We start from the raw sequence: 17,938 nt of genomic DNA on the forward strand, positions 1-17,938 counted from the left end.
CATTCTTCAATGTCGCACGGTGCATGTTCACCTGCCGTGGGTATTCAGTATATTATGCAATGCTGGAACTCCTCTCCCGCGAGTTTTACAGACATAAGAGTGGAGTAAATGAAATTCAATTTAAAATCGATCCATTCCATCCATTTTGAAATAATTGAAAGATTCGACACGTGATGGATACCAATACCGATTTACATCCCTAAAACTTACCTAAGCTGCTTAAATCACTGCTGACTAAATGTACCTTCCACTTCTGTGACAGCAATCGGCCGGTCATAGAATAATTTATCAGACATGAAATGTCGTTAATGTCCAAACCAATGACCAATTTCTATTTTTTATGCTGCAAAAATGCCGAAATGAGTGCTTGACAGAAATAAAAAAGAAGATTCCAGGAACTTCTGCTATTCCCTAACAAACACAACATACAGCAACTGAATGCAGCTTAGAAATTGCTGTACCTACTGAAAAAGTTCTGTAGTATTATAATACTGCATTTTGAAATTTTGAAACAGTTACTGTACAGTTTCGGTATTGGTTATTCTGCATTCGAAAAAAGGGGTGATTGATATACAGTTATTGTACAGTTTTTGGACTGATAATTCTGCATTTAAAGAATACAGATTTCTGTATCGATAAATCTCCAGACAAAAAATGCATTAATTGATATACAGTCACTGTGAATTTTCTGTATTGCTAATTCAGCAATGCACAAACCAACATATAATGTTTTCAGAGGTTTCTTTGAAAGTTTCGCTGCTTTGGCAATGAATGAATAGGCGGTTAAATAGATTCGTCCAAATTTGTGTAAAAAGTATTTGATGGAAAAGAAACGGTCACAAAATTCCCGAATATCCTTCATTTCTGTGAACCAGTAAATTTGCTTTCCGAAGCTACACTGCAGTATTCGAGATTCAGGTATGCACACCTCTCCAATTGAGACATAATATCGTAGAAAGAAGAATGCATATTTCATTCCACATCGACTCATTTCCATAAATATGAAATAAAGGAGCAAGCACTGCTTTTAATATCCGAAGAAATTCATGGCGGCCATTAGTCTGTTAAACAACCAGGACAGCCACCAGAAACCATCAAAAACTTTTCAGTTGGCAGCAGACAATCTTCCAGATATAAAACTCACCTCAACGACCTCAGAATAAACCACGGCCAATTTATTCTGCATCTTCACCCAGTTTTCTGACCGATGCTCTGTGAAGCGTAATGCGAATAACAAACTAAGTCAGCAGGAAGGATGGAGCGACTTCCAACTTATTTCATTTTATTGCCGTTTCTGCTTCTCGGCAGAATATTTCGACCGCTAAAGAGAATAATTTACTGGTATTGTTATTGATAATGCTTTTGTCGCCAGTTGCTGGGAATAAATTCGGAGTCAAATTACCTAGACAAACATCAGCAGCGAAGTTCCATATAAAACTGGCTGGCGTAGTTCAGAGGAGACATTAATAAATAATTCAGCGTTGAAAGGAAAACATATTGCGAAAGTTTAAATTTCCACAGTTTTCCCTTCGGCATTCAGTCGAATAGAAGAATCGAAATATATAGAATGTTATCTATCGCGTCAGGGTGAATTTATTATAACGGCTAGTCTGGAAAGTTTTATGACAGGATGGTGAATCGAGGGGGATTGTTAGTTGCGAGAGTGTCATGCTGGATAATGTCTTCTATTAGTGTTCGGTTTATCGATAAGGAATATATCTGAAAATCGCAGTTAATTCGATAACCAGAAAAGATATAAAGCTCTGTGAACATGGCAAGTTGAAATCGTCTGTCCCTTTGTATAGGTCCATTTTTTTATTTGTTGATACATCATTATCAACAGATATGGAGAAATAATTGTTTTCCCCTGATATTTTTTGAGCAGCACCCCCAAATTAGGATAAGTATTCTTCATATAGTCTACCTATAGAACATGAAAAAAAATACTGCTCAAAAGTTGAAGTGGATATTCGAGGAAAACTCACTTTTTAGACTTGAATAAAATCTACAGTAACGCTGTAAATAGCATGTGGAGAAGAGTATGTCTGCATATTACACATACATATAGACAAAATATGGTCCTCATTTCTCGTAATGGTCTAATTCAGGGGTTCCCAACGTTTTCTTGGTCAGACCCCTCTTTTTATTCTTGTTAGTAGGGACCAGCTGTAATAAACCTGTAGTAAATCTGAAAATTTTATGGAGCTCGATGCAGCCGCTCGGTCTTGACGATTATTCACTTGATTCCATCTTTTTGTAAATTTTTCGATAGTCACCTTTCGAGTCAATTATTTCTCAAAAACGATAAGCTGTAGATGAAAATGTGATACATATTCTGAAAGAGCAACTGTTCTAGTAATAAATATGAAAAGGCATTTATTTCAATGAGCTCACAGATCATATTTTCATCATCAATGCAACCATGATAGTGGTAAGGTATCCTGATTTTATCGGACAATTTACTATGGTGTCCTCTGTGGCAGCAATCTGTCGTTTTATAATGGTCGACGGTAAAGCTAGTTCCACCTCGGGCTACACTTGTCAGTGACATCATAGAAATGCATTGTATTGACTGAAAGGATTGACCCGCTGCCTCTCCTCATCAGAATTGTATTAAGCATGAGTGGTCCGCCATTTCACAGCAATATTACACCGTCTATCTGACCCGCCACAGACATTACCAACGTTTGCCAATGCTTTGACGAACATTTGACAAAACATTCCTCAAACTTTCATTGATAATCTACACTGCGCAAAAAAATTAACGCACATTATGGAAATCTCAAATTTATTCTACAACTGAAGGTGTTCTCAATGAAAATTATTTTTATCAGAATTATGCATGCATATGTTATCCACTTTCAACGGTTTTCTTCAATACAGATGTTTTTTCCCAGCAGGAATAAAAAAGATGATATTATCAGATTTTGAATGTATTGCCTCCATTCTAAAATCAGTTGTTATGGATCAATTCTAGTGATCAATAGTTTTTCTTTCGTTTGATTTTCTACACTCGATCGCTATGTAACGCGAAACACGCAATTTGACCCAAGAGGAATGTGCCCAAGCGGTAGTTTTGCGAGACGAAGGGTGGACATACACAAGAATTGCAGAAAGGTTTGGAGTTTCCCAAACAAGTGTGTCCAGAATGTTGCAGCGATTCAGGGAGACAGGTACGAATGTCCGAAGACCAGGACAGGGTAGACCACGGGTAACAACTGCCATTCAAGAACGTTACTTGAGAGTTTCTTCGTTGAGACAACGGTTTGCAACCGCTCGCCTCCTTCAAATTCAGCTTGAGCAAACTCATGAGGTGCAAATTAGCACTCAGACAATAAGAAATCGCCTCAGAGAATATGATTTAAGGCCTCGTGTCGCGGCAAGATGCCCAGCTCTCACCACAGCCCATCGAAGGGCGTGTTTGGATTTTGCGAGAGAGCATATCCATTGGGAAGAGGCCGATTGGGAAAGAGTTCTCTTCACAGATGAGTCTAGATTCTGCCTCTACCATTGTGATCGACGTTCCCTTGTATACAGACGTCCACATGAAAGATATGCTCAGTGCAATTACCTGAATACTACTGGTTTCGGGGGAGGATCGATTATGGTATGGGGTGGAATATCTCTGACTGCTCGCACAGACCTAGTGGTCGTTGATAATGGAGCTATGAATGCTGATAAGTATATAAGGAATATTCTTGAAGAGCATGTAGTGCCATTTGCCCCATACATTGGTGAAAATTTCATTTTTATGGACGATAATGCCAGACCCCATCGTGCGCGCATCGTTCATGAGTACCTTGAAGAGGTTGAAGTCTCTCGAATGGAATGGCCAGCAAGAAGTCCAGATCTCAATCCGATTGAGCAGGTTTGGGACAACCTCAATAGAAGGCTGAGAAGTTCAGAAAATCATCCAGTTACACTTAATGACTTAGGAATCCAACTCGGAGAAATCTGGGAAGGATTAGATCAGAACATTTTAAGATCACTCATTTTGAGTATGAACCGTCGTTGCCGAGCTGTAATTAACGCAAGGGGTGGAAATACCAAGTATTAAATCACTTATCAGCATTTCAGTATTTTGAAAATTGTTCATTTCTCTTCTTTCACATAAGATTCGGTGAAATCCTGAATTTTTCTTCCATTTAATGTGTCTTGTTTCGTTCAAAACCTTCCCGAGAGAACATAAAAAATAAGTTATAAAGTCAATGTAGAGTTAACTTTCATTAAACTTGAGATTTTCAGAATGTGCGTTAATTTTTTGCGCAGTGTACTTCACACAGTGACGAATAGAAAATGCACTACGAAGGGATAGAGGAGGCCCCACCTTAATTACAAGGTATTTGTCAGCCTGCAAATTTCAAGGTATTTGTAACAGAAGGAAACTTTTGCAAGCCTGCATACTTGACCAGGTAGAAATATTATTGTGTTTCTTTACCATGCTCCCGCTCTAAAGCAGTCTTGCTTACTGTTGCCATTTGAAGCAGGAAGGTCTAATAAAACTTCTTTCCTGGCTTGAAAAAAAAACGTTTTTTTTTGGTAAAAATTATTTTTGACATCGAAAAATAATCTTCACATTTTATCGTTAAATTCATCCAGCTATAGATAATTTTATTGGATTGTTATCGGAAAGATTCTTAGATTATCAGGATATACTGGATGAGTACTTCCAATTAGAAACTTTGAACTACAAAACGTTACATCATATTACAATATATTTTTGTACGAAAAAATACGAGTATCATTAGAATTTATTAGTTTTTCGACGATCTTTCCGAAAATATTGGTCACTCCCATGACTCATTCCCATTCGATAGATCCATATCCAGATTGAATCAATCTGCATGTTGACGGAAGAGATGATGCAAGCTCAAACATGAGAACTTAATCAACAATTCCGTAAAAGCGAGTGTTTAACCATCGAGAAACTGCTCACTTCAGCCGTGAATTAATGAGCAAGTCCAGATTCGCCGTTCATCAATTTGCAACAGTCTCAACAAACAATATAACGGTTAGATGATCAAATAGCGGACAAAGCGTCATCGAAATTGGCGCGGTATTCCCATTAATAGTCTAATTTATGTCAAAACACGATCGCTATCCCAGCGGCGGGAAAATGATCTTCTGTGGTCGTTATGGGTGGCGCAGAAGGCGGACGATATGCAAGGGTGCGATATTTGCTCAACGTTCTCTGAATAGCTGGTGGTGAGGAAGAGTAAAGTTACGCAATTCCCGACGAGGATGCTCACTTCGAATCTGATGAATTTTTGAGCCCCTACCACCCCGAAATTCAAATTATTTGAATGGGATGAAATATACGGTCCCTCCATCACTTATTCCCACCATAGTCTGACGACAAAATACAAGGATATATTCAGAAATTCTTAGCCTACTATAGAACCAAACAAAATTACAATGTCAAAATATTTTATTACTCAACATATTCTCCTTTCAAATGAATACATTTATTACAGCGAACCTGCAACGTCTCTAGACCTTTCAAAAAAATGTTTCTTCTTGCTCTGCAAACCACGAATTTTTTGCATGGCAACATGAGATTTGTGTGCAGGGGCGTTGTCCTGCAAAAACAAAATACCTTTGAATAGCTTTCCTCGTCTTTTCTCCTTAATTTTTTCCCGTAGAGTCAGTAATGTCGAATAGTAATCTCCAGTTATTGTTCTACCCTTATCCAATAAATCAATTATGATTCCTCTATGGCAATCCCAAAAAAACCGAAGCAAGATTTTTTCCAGCAGATTTTTGGACACGAAACTTCTTAGTTCTTCAAGAACCAGAGTGTCGCCATTCCATCGATTGTTGCTTTGTTTCTAGATCGTAGAGATGTACCCAAGTCTCATCCATAGTAACAAGTCGGTTTAAGATGTCTACATCGTTTTCAAATCGAGCACAGATCGAACGAGGTGCTTTTACCCTTGCACGCTTTTGGTCACATTCAAACATTTGGAGATCCATTCTTGAACAATTTTTCTCATGTCCAAATTGACGTGAACTATATGATGAAGGCGTTCGTATGAAATATTCGTTGCTTCAGATATCCGTCTTAGCCCAATTCGACGGTCTGATAAAATCATGTAGGTTCACAAGGCTCTCAGAAAAACATGGTCGATGACACACTATCAGACTTTGCCTAGAGGAAATTTAGAGTATTGAGCATGTCACCTGCGAGTTTCTGTGGCAGATAGATAAGATTTGTAACCTTGTGTGGGCTAACGGTGTCCCTTTCCTTCAAGATAGACTGGATTGTTCTTATACCTCATTGAACTCGACAGATCTGACTACCTGACAACAACTTTCAACACTGTGTTCTCCGTGAGGATATTTTCATGAAACATTAGAAGATCAATCGTCATAGCCTATCGTTTCCTAATCATAGATGAATTTGCGTAATAGTCAAATGATAATTTCACATAAGAGTGTTTTCTGTACTATTCAATATTGACGATTATAAAAATTTACTATTTGATCATATATGACTAAGGGCGATTCTGGTGTGAAAGGGCCCTAACCACAATCTTCTTCAAATTCTCCTCTGCTAGATCCCGGTATCATTTTGAACAATGGGAAAGCAGGATCTTCCTTTCATCTCGTATTATTTATGGATAAGGGAAACATTTAAAGGAACATTAGTCGCTCTGCGATGCAGCGGAATTTTTATGGGTGGCGATAATTCATAAATTCTGGAGGTTTTTCCAAGTTGAAACTATGTTTCTGTTTATCTGCTGCATCATTACTCAGCGCTGAAATATGATCAAAATATTTATACTTCTTTTTGACCGTATGGCTCCCCGAGTAACCAATTTACATACTGCGGGAAGTTTTTCATTCGGTTGGGAGCACAGATAAATATGAACGTTATTGTGCTTCCAGCGTTAATGTCGAAAAAAATACAGATTATACAATATTATTCGACCTTTGACGAAGATGAGTCTTCTGACCCTAAAGAGTCTTTAACTTGATTGGTGTGATTATTTGGATAGCTTAATTCCTACCAACGATTCAGTAGAGGATTTACTTTGAAATGTATCAAAAAATTGTGGGTTTAGGTTTCCAGGGGTGGAATAGCTTATTATATCCATTTTTCTAGGCAGAATGGAAAAAATTGCGAGAAAGAAATTGTATCTTTTGAACTCAAGTATCTTCGGTTGAAATATGTACAGGATGTATTTGAAGGTGAGGGTGGTTTTTCAACAGAAGGTAGAACGGGTCAAAATGAAGCGTTTCAGCGAAAAGCACCTGTACAAAATTCTCAAAATGACAAAGTTGAAAAAAAATTTGACAATGATCACTGAAATAGATCCTAACACGACCCTAGATCGTTTGTTAGCTGAATTATTGCAAAGCAGTGGGAAAAAGCTCATCTTCTGATTCGACCATGTGGTTTCGTTCAGGATATTGGCTCGTTCGATATTTACATGGTAATGAAAATGGTAACTTAGGATTGCCGAATTGTTTTCATTATTTTTCAGTAACTAACACGATTTTACGAAATGGCTCATTTCGATATCAACTGACGGAAGAGACTTAGGACACAAGTGTAAAAAATAGAATAATACTTCGAAATCTCAACAATAAAATTCGTGGGAATAATTCAGGATGATTTTCACAATGGGCATCACAGTCTTCTTGTTCGAACATTCCAACAATTGTCGTAAAAATGTGATGAAATGGGGAAACATCATAGTACTTTTTCAACTGCCTCGATTTTCTTAATTTTTTTTCAACCTAAATTGCACGATACAACAATTATGATTCTCTCAAAAGTAACCTGATGCATCTAATCCGATGAACTTGGTACTGAACCATTCATTGTCCAGCCATATGTTTATGTTTTGTTTCGTTTTTGCGATGCCGAAGTCACCTTCCACAGTCCCTACTTGAAATTCAAAGAAAGAATTTTTTTTGTCTGCTTAAAAATGAAGCTTCATACTCATACACAGAGCGTTCTCCGAAGACTGGCAAAAATACAGGAGGTGATGAGTTGTACGAAAACAGAAAAGATATATCTATATCAAAAAATAATTGTATTAGTCCATTGGCATATTTTTTGACAGACACTCCAATGCCTTATGAAATTAGTTTTTCAGCTGCGAATTTGTATCTTGTGGGAAGAATTTATAGGCACATGGTGAAAGACAACAGATAACGAATTATCTCTTGTATTCTCAACATCCTGCATTATACGTTCATCTGGGGAAGTAGTCAATCATTTTTGATGTGAGGACTTAAATGGAGAGGAAAGGACTTCAAACACTAAGCTCAGAAATTGAGGCACTCAAATCGGTGATATTAACAAGGAGAAATGAAAGGCGGAATAATAATAATCCATTTTATTCAAAATGGGTCGAAAATATCTTGTCAAATTCATTAAAACCAGCTATTCAGTTCGTCGTCAACTGCAAAAAAAAGATGTAGGTAGTTTCAAACTGTGGTTGTTTCCTCATACACTTTTCTCATCCTCTACTCACCCTTTGCTTTATGACTTGTTGAGGGTGAATCATCAGGTGAAGTCCCAGTTGTAGGTGTAGGGCCCTCTGTTGTAGGGGCCTCTGTTGTAGGGGCCTCTGTTGTGGCCTCTGTTGTAGGTGGTTCAGATGTTGGAACAGAACTGGCTTTCGTTGTCGTAGTTGTTGATTGAGCTGAAATAGTCGAACAAGATTACTTTTTAGTGTATTTGAATATTTCAGTTGCTGTATGTTTTATACATTCGTCTTTATAATATTCGCTCAATTCTCGAATTAATACTGATAATCCTTATCTCGATTTTCCAACATTTTCACTATCAAATTTGATTCAGTATGGTAGAAGTGACTGGTTTCATTTTCAAGGTCGGGTACTTACAGGTAGAACCAGTAGGTGGAGGAACAGTAGTGGTAGAACCAGTTGGTGGAGAAATAGTAGTTGAGTTCGATGGAGGAGTATCTATGAAAAATATCTTGAAATTGCATTCAATTGTTGGGCTATATCATTACATACCGCATTGTTTTCCACTAAGTGCCAATAATATCATGAAAACCATCAGAAGAATACCGAGTATTACGCTAAGGAGTATAAGTTTCTTCTCCAAACCTGTGAGGGAACCCCATGATGAACTGAAAATTCGAAAACGAAATACATAAATAATGAAAACGGTTGAACCTTGTCAAACGTTTTACTTGGCATAATGAGAGATTCCAATTAATGAAAATACAGAATCATTCTTCTGCGAACACTCTTGTTTTGAATTATTGTTATGGATAAGTATTATAGGAGATTCATTAGTTAAAAAGTAATTTTGGATGATTTAATACATCCTTTTATCTACGTGTTTCAAAATCCAGGCAAGTATCAGAGACATTTTTCGATGAACGAATGAAGGAATAGATATATTGAGAGATCACTTTAGCCAATTGTCAGCCTTGAAATTGAGTGGAAAGAAGCTAGAAACTGGGAGCACCCATTTTTTTCATTTTCATCTAAGCAGTTCAGAATCCCCGTAAACGATATACCTTGCAGAATCGCTATCGATTCTTATGTATTCAGGCATTTTCAGACACAACACTATACACTGACAGTGGTCGTGACTGTATTACTTTTTCGAATTGCGAATTTTATACGCGTTCCTTATCGATTTCATCTTATCGCTATCGATATAATAGCAAATTGGAAACGTAAACATCTAGGAATTGCAATTCAAGTAGTGTCTGGGTAATATAAGTCAGATAGGAAATCGAATATGTTCAGATTGCTATGATATTCGGTTTTTAGCTATTCGGAAAATATTTTTAGGGGTTTCTGAAAAATTAGGTACCGAGCTTTCGGTTACCCAGAAGGTGTAGATATTTTAACTTAATCATATCAAATTAGACGATTCCGCTTATTGAAAAACTCACTTCTAAATTTTCAATAAAAGGGAATCTTATAATGAATAATTTATCCTTTGCCATTTGTGTTCTCCTCTTACTGGTATTTCAGAACGAGCTCAGAATACCATAACGAGATTTATTTCAAGATTGAAGACACGATCTTACTTCATTCATAGTTATACATGGTGAGTCTTTGAATGGGTAATTCTCCTCATTTTGGGTTATCACTGCATATGCACTAGATATGCAAGTTTAAACTGAATAAGTATGAGTTTAATTCATGATTTTTTCAAATTCACCGCGGAAACTATTCAAAATCATCCTTCAAATATAGGGCTTTAAAATTTAAATCGCTTTGTGCGGAGTTTAAGCTTTGGCAACAGCGCATACAAGACAATGAAAAGAACAATGTCCGATCAGCTTGTTTATAAAATAACAGCTGTTGATCTACAGGCGCGACCGCGTACTTACTGGCGAGCTTCAACTGCAACCGGTCATAAAAATCCCATAAAATTTTACGACCTTCCTTGTTCGTCGCAGACTTCATAGACAGCCATCTTTGTCTATCTCATCAAGATAATGCATTTGTTGTCGTTTATTATCAAGGCATATTTCAGTCGATGTTGCCCGCTTGTACAATTCTCACAAAACGCTTTAAAGTTTAAATACCCATTTTTATTTTTCATTTTTAAGTGCTTGAAATTTTGTTTTTTTAGGAAACGTTTGAAATGGTTATTTCAAAATGTGACGTTTCGAAGATATTTAATAAAAAATACATAATTTTCGTCAGAAGGAGTATTCCCTATTGTGCATATATTTCAAAAGATTTCTGTCAAAAGTCAAAACAAAAAAGTTTTTTTTTTCATAAACTTTTTAGGGTTTTCATTCCCAATCTCTGAAACAAAATCAATTAAAAATGAAATCAACGATTTGCTCCTGCGTAAATTCTTGCACTAATTTGTCAGGAGCAAATTAACTAGAAAAAATTGTTGCCTGACAATGAACTCAAAATAAATAACGTTGAAATTATAATTCTTTGTAACGTTTCGGAGTCTATATCAGACTCCTTCATCAGACGAAAAAATCTACTTTTGAAAATCTTCTGAATTGTCGCTTTTTGTCTGACATTAATTGTCAACACACAGAAACAGAGACTGCACAGAAGATTTTCAAAAGTAGATTTTTTCGTCTGATGAAGGAGTCTGATATAGACTCCGAAACGTTACAAAGAATTATAATTTCAACGTTATTTATTTTGAGTTCATTGTCAGGCAACAATTTTTTCTAGTTAATTTGCTCCTGACAAATTAGTGCAAGAATTTACGCAGGAGCAAATCGTTGATTTCATTTTTAATTGATTTTGTTTCAGAGATTGGGAGTGAAAACCCTAAAAAGTTTATGAAGAGATGCAAAATCCTCCCAAAATAAATTTCAATCGATATCCAAAAAAGTTTTTCTCTTTGTCATGCTTTAATTCGACTCAGTTGTGAGGATGAAGGCTACTGAATATCCTAAAAAAAATGGTATTTTTAGTTACATCTCACAAACGATTTTCTCGAATGGAATGATATTCTAAATGTAGTTTTTCAATAATGTGGTGAATCTCATCCGAATATAAAATTCTATTCACATCTTCCAGTTTCTTTATTATGAATTATGACAATGACATAACATGAATTCAAAGAACCCAACTCTTAAAAATAAGTTGAATTTCTAAGGTTCTAATGGCATGTTTATTGCTTGCAAAACTTTAGTTTCAGGTTTGCAGGCTTGGCATAGCCCATTACGAAAACTGAAAATGGCTATTTCTTTTTATGGAAGCTGAATTGGGAAAATTCTGAAAGAAAAAGTGACGATTTTTCATACAAAAGTTTAACTAACCTGCTCCTAGAAGAGCTGGAACTTGAACTCGAAGAAGAACAAGAACTCGATCTGCACATTTCGAAAAAACTAGAATTGGCATTCACTATACACCACGTTTTATTCAAATAAACTCATTATCATATCGATCCAACTTTTATATCCTTATACCATCAGATTATCACATTTTTTCAGCAATATTAGTAGGTCAGAAATGAAAATCAATCATCTGTATTAAACTTCCCTATCGAAATCAATTCTAGGATTTTGGAAAAGATTGCTCAAACATAAAGGAAATAACTACCTGATAGGTGAATAAGGAAAAAAATCCTTTAATTGATTTGCGAAATAAGATCACTCGTGATTATTTGACAATTATTTTTTTTGGCGTTTATATGTAGGTTCCACTGTTTTTGTGCACTATTTATACTATGTAGGTATGTGCAAATATTGTTTAAATAGGGGTCTTTGTGAATGATAGTGACATAGCAGTAGGCACTGAATTTTTTTTTTTATAGATTTCAATAATTTCAACTAGGAAACTGAATGAAAATTGACAAAACAAGTGAGTAATAGAAAATCTTGAATAAAAACAGAATTATATAATTTTCACTAACATATGTGTTTTTAAAATGCCACACGTGTTTCGTTACGCTATCACAAAAGTATCTTCAGGTGGGAAAGGTTTTTCTACTTTTTTCTAAACTTTTTGTTACGTCAATCCTGAATCCTTCTGAAATTCCATTGCAATTTTCATAAGTGCTTAATAACCGAAGCAAATTGCTGAGTGCTTTGTTCAGCTCTCTATGAAGGTATTTTTTCTATTGGAACAATATTGAAAAATGAAAGTAATATTTTTCACTTCATTGAAACGAAACCTCCATATTGTTTGACACACATCAATTACGAAATTGTGGCTTGTCAAACAATAGCAAACATTTCATCACCTATGGATAAATAACTATTTTTCAGTTGATTAATCGAATGTACTCTATGTGTTTCGCTGTACGCTTTTCTAGAACGACAAATTTATATACCGTTTATCGTTCTATCACCGAGTCCATTCCGATGGAGCTCCAGAGCGAAAGGATCTGTTTGTTTGTATTATTCCAGCGCCAGGGGATGATACGAGGGTCAAATTGGATTGATACATAAAAGTTATTTCGGTATTTTATTTAATAGTGTTTTTATCGTAGCTTCGATATAGCCCCTATCAGAAACGGCCTGGCAGCCAACAACGAAAATGGCAAGGGAATTCAGGACTTCAAGACTTCATCGCCAAAACATCATTGAAGTCAGAATGGCATCTCTTCTTGTGAAAATATTGTGTCTTCTGTTCATAAACACATAAATTTTTTCCTTTTAGTAAATTTTTTTGGTAACCTTGGTCTCTTAACTTTCAAAATATTATCAAATATACTGAATAACAAGAAGAATCAATTAAATCAGCTTGTTCTGCCTCAAGTTTGCCTTGTAATTCAGTTACATTTGGTCGAACTCAAGACATGTTATTCTTAGGAATGAATTTTCCCTCTGGCCCGATCCTGATATCGTTTTTCTCTGTCTGAACCGTCCCCGATAGCAGGAGATGATCCTATGCAAATAAAAAACAATCGGGTATAAATCGAGATGTAGCAAGGAATACGGAGTTCTTTATGAGGGTCGATATTATCTATATTCCGGCATTATGGGTTTGCTGTCTTCCGAATATTGTGATGTGTCAGTTCCCAAGGGAGGTGAGACCTGAATTTCGATGCGAGAGAGCAACTTTGAGCTTGATTTTTGCTGACAAATTGACTCGTCGGCAATTATGATTTTCAATCCCAAAAATGTATTTTTCATTCTCGAGAAACAGGGATAATTACGCAGGAAACTGAATTAAATTTATTGAAATAAGTCATTTAACTCGACATGTGTTTTCACAATAACATTGTTTACTTCCATTCACCTGAGAGACACAATATTGGGTTAGAAAAAACCAGTGTGATGGCAAATTTTTAATTCACTAGGAGGACGTATTGATATCTAGTTAGCCTAGACCAGTTTCATGCATAAGAACATATTGCGCTACCATTGCAACGAACAATAACTCATTAGAAGTGTCAGTGTGAAGTTTGAGGTCGAAAAAGTAAACCAGAGTTATAAAAAAGAAGATGTGCACCGAAATTGTGAAAATCGGAAAATTGGAGTATTGAGCCATCATACATGTATTTAAAAGGTTTGAGAGGTGAGCAGATTTACGAAGATATGCTTAATACCCTTGGTGATCAATGTCCTTCGTATGCGAGAGTGAAAAGCTTCAAAAGAGGTAAATTTTCCGTTAAAGATGATGACCTATCTCGGGAAGGCAGTTTCTGTGTCAGTCTCCGAAAATATCGATGCAGTTCATGACATGATTTTATCACACTGTCGAATTGGGCTAAAACGGATATTTGAAGAACTGAATATTTCATACGAACGCGTTTATAATATAGTTCACGTCAATTTGGACATGAGAAAAATTGCTGCAAAACGGATCCCAAAATGTTTGAATGTTGACCAAAAGCGTGCAAGAGTAGTAGCATCGCGTTCGATCTGTGCTCGATTTGAAAACGATGTAGACTTCTTAAACCAAACAAAGTAACAATCGACGGAATGGCGACACTCTGGTTCTCCAAGACCTAAGAAGTTTGGTGTCCAAAAATCTGCTGAAAAAGTTCTTGCTTCAGTTTTTTGGGATTGTCATGGAGAAATCATGAGTGATATTTTGGATCAGGGTAGAACAATAACCCGAAATTTCTATTTGACATTACTGACCACTCTACGGGAAAAAATTAAAGAGAAAAATCGCGGAAAGTTATCCGAAGGTGTTTTGTTTATGCAGGACAAGGCCACTGCACACAAATCTCATGTTGCCATGCAAAAAATTCGTGATTTAAGGTTTGAAATACTAGAACTACCCCCTTTATTCACCATATTTGACTCCATCCGACTATCATCCCTTTCCACAACTGAAAAAAGTTTAAGAGGTCGTAAATTTGCTTCCAAAGAGAAGGTAATAAAAGCTGTGGAGGTCTGTGTTGCAGAGCAAAAAGAAACATTTTTTCTGAAAGGTCTAGAGACGCTACAGGTTCGCTGTAATAAATGTATCCAATTGAGAAGTGAATATGTTGAGTAATAAAATATTTTAACATTGAAATTTTGTTTGGTTCTATAATAGGCTAAGAATTTTTCAATATATCCTGGTATATTCTATATCTAGGGGTGGTCCTGTTTTTTTTTTTTTCATTTTGTTTGTTCTTCATTTCTGGAAATTATGTACATTCCTCAAATGTTTTTACTTTATTCCCTTGTTTCGAGTGATGCAGTTTCTAATAGCCCAAACTCAAGAAGGGGAATATCATATGTATGCTTTCAAATCTGCTCAAAAATATTCTCTGAAATATTACCTTCTAGTGTTTCCTTCAGAATAAATGTAGATGATAATTAAACAGTTTATCTTGACTTTTCTAGCTTGGAAAAAGGACCAGGCTTCGAAACGTTGTCAAAATCATAATTGGTTGTTAATTCATTCTGTCAAAATTCCTATGATGCACTGCTCAATTTTAAACATGGACGTGAATACTACAGAATGATAATTAAATATTTCGAGCGACAAATTCTATCTTTGGAAGAGTTGTCAGGTTCGAATTTAATTTTATTTGGAAGCTGAGTGTTCAACTTTCCAACCACCATAAACCTCCACCCACATGTTGAAAAAGAGCATCCACTCCAAGATGAGGAGAAATTCACTGAGCAACTTCTTTCGCCACTTCCCCAATTCTATTATTAACTGGTTTGTCAAGGGACTGCCTGAGGAGTTCGTTAATAGAAACATATCCGAAGGAATTGACGTAGTCCCAGAACTGAGCTATTAATTATAGGGTGGCAAGAAAAAAACACGTGGCTGTCTGAACAGTTCATGTTCTATATTAGATTCCGTTGGTGGATTCATGTCACGTGCAGAGTTGATACTCGCTTTTCTCTATCTGGGGTCTGGATGTTCTGCAGTTTGTTTTTTGCTACGCTTTCGTACTTGAAGGGGGACAAGGGGGGTTATAGGGAGGGGTGGTATAAATCGATTGGAAATCAAGAATTTCCAATAATTTGAAATACATAGTAATTATTGCGAATGAAATTCTTAGGTATTGGTTGAAGCAATATTAATTTTAGTTCAGACCTATGGCAACCCCTGTATATTTATATATGGCTGCCTCTGCCCCATAACCTAGGAAGGGTGCATACTTGACCCCAGATCTCTGCACGAAATATTAAATTTCGATGAAAATTTGTTGTTACGATATCTTCATCTGAATATTGCATGTATTTTAATTATCTCCTCCAGGAAAAAAAATATTTTTATGCCAATCAACTTATCATGAATAAACTGATGGACGTGTCTAATAAGTGCAGGTGCAAATATAAGGATATATTGAAAAATTCTTAGCCTACTACAAAACCAAACAAAATTTCAATGTCAAAATATTTTATTACATATTCTCCTCTTAATTGGATACATTTATTACAGCGAACCTGCAACGTCTCTAGACCTTTCAAAAAAATGTTTCTTTTTGCTTTGCAAACCAGACTTCCACAGCTTTTATTACTTCCTCGTTGGAAGAAAATTTACGACCTTTTAAACTTTTTTTCAGTTGAGGCAAGAGATGATAGTCGGATGGAGCCAAAATCGGTGAATAAGGGAGGTGTTCTAGTAATTCAAATCCTAAATCACGAATTTTTTGCATGACAACAGGAGATCTATGTGCAGGGGCGTTGTCCTGCTGAAACAAAACACCTTTGGATAGCTTTCCGCGTCTTTTCCCTTTAATTTTTCCCCGTAGAGTGGACAGTAATATGTTGATAATTTGTTCTACCCTTATCTAAAAAATCAATCATGATTACTTCATGGCAATCCCAAAAAACTGAAGCAAGAACTTTTTCAGCAGATTTTTGGACACGAAACTTCTTAGGTCTTGGAGAACCAGAGTGTCGCCATTCCATCGATTGATGCTTTGTTTCTGGATCGTGGAAATGTACCTAAGTCTCATCCATAGTAGCAATTCGGTTTAAGAAGTCTACATCGTTTTCAAATCGAGCACAGATCGAATGCCATGCTTCTAGCCTTACACGCATTTAGTCAACATTCAAACATTTGTGGATCCATTTTGCAGCAATTTTTCTTATGTCCAAATTGACGTGAGCTATATGATGAACGCGTTCGTATGAAATATTCAGTGTTTCAGATATCCGTTTTAGACCAATTGGACGGTCTGATAAAATCATGTCATGAATTGCATCAATATTTTCGGGGACTGACACAGAAACTGGCCTTCCCGATCGGTCATCATCTTCAATGGAAAATTTACATCTTTTGAAGCTTCCAGTCCAATTTTTCATGGTCGCATACGAAGGACATTGATCACCAAGGGTTTTAAGCAATAAGCATATCTTCTTAAATCTGCTCTCCTCTTAACCCTTTTTAATATAGGTAATTGATGATGGCTCGATACTCCAATTTTTCGATTTTCACAATTTCGGTGGACATCTTCTTTCTTTCAATTTATTGCGTAACTCTGGTTTACATTTCTGACCTCAAACTTCACATGGACACTTCTAATGAGTTATTATTCGTTGCTATGGTAACGCAATATTTTTTTCAAACATGGAACTGGTCTAGGCTAACTAGATATCAATACATCCTCGTATGTACCATTATTTTAATTTTCAGCGTTCTGTGAATCAACGGAGAGTTAAGTGAAAGTTTATGTCAAAAAGATTGACGTCAAATTTTTATATCGTATGGAAGGGGCTAAGAAAACGAAGCGAAAACATCCAAGTCCATAACACTTCTCGTTCTCTATTCGCAGACCATATTCCTTGAACTTCACCGACTCACTGCAAGGCCAATTTTCTGGCCGTTATTCGCATGCACCACTTATGTTAATGCCCCATAAACTCGGCACGAGACACAAAGCCCCTTTTCATCACCCTTTATCTAATTGGATTCCAGTGCGCTAATTCGCGTCACGTCTCTGCCGAATCCCCCTGGCTCTGCACGGGCGTGGGATGTACCGAATGAGGTATCAAGATAAAAGCCTAAGACAACACATAAACCCATAAGTCGAGGAGGGCGCAGCCTGAGATGCCTGGGGCATGGGAATTCGTTACGGAGTACATGTGTAGAGTGCAATATCTGG

The 17,938-nt window shown here is 36.4% G+C and overlaps 1 protein-coding gene across 2 annotated transcripts; it reads right to left on the reverse strand.

Annotated features, from left to right (window-relative positions):
* Nucleotides 1-8,333: 8,333 nt before the first annotated feature.
* LOC123318949 (classical arabinogalactan protein 7-like) lies at nt 8,334-11,888 on the reverse strand. 2 transcript variants are annotated; one of them, XM_044905730.1, is made up of 5 exons: nt 11,745-11,888; nt 8,995-9,110; nt 8,860-8,940; nt 8,487-8,657; nt 8,334-8,414 (listed from the first exon to the last, which is right to left on the reverse strand). In XM_044905730.1, exons 1-5 carry the CDS (start codon nt 11,801-11,803, stop codon nt 8,386-8,388), a joined length of 456 nt encoding a protein of 151 aa, XP_044761665.1. In that variant the 5' UTR covers nt 11,804-11,888; the 3' UTR covers nt 8,334-8,385. The 2 variants fall into 2 exon arrangements, with proteins under 2 accessions (XP_044761665.1, XP_044761666.1); XM_044905731.1 differs by lacking the exon at nt 11,745-11,888 and adding an exon at nt 9,507-9,654.
* Between the last annotated feature and the right edge of the window lie 6,050 nt (nt 11,889-17,938).

The sequence above is a fragment of the Coccinella septempunctata genome, chromosome 8 (genome assembly GCF_907165205.1).
Source record: "Coccinella septempunctata chromosome 8, icCocSept1.1, whole genome shotgun sequence".
Lineage (NCBI taxonomy): Eukaryota > Metazoa > Arthropoda > Insecta > Coleoptera > Coccinellidae > Coccinella > Coccinella septempunctata.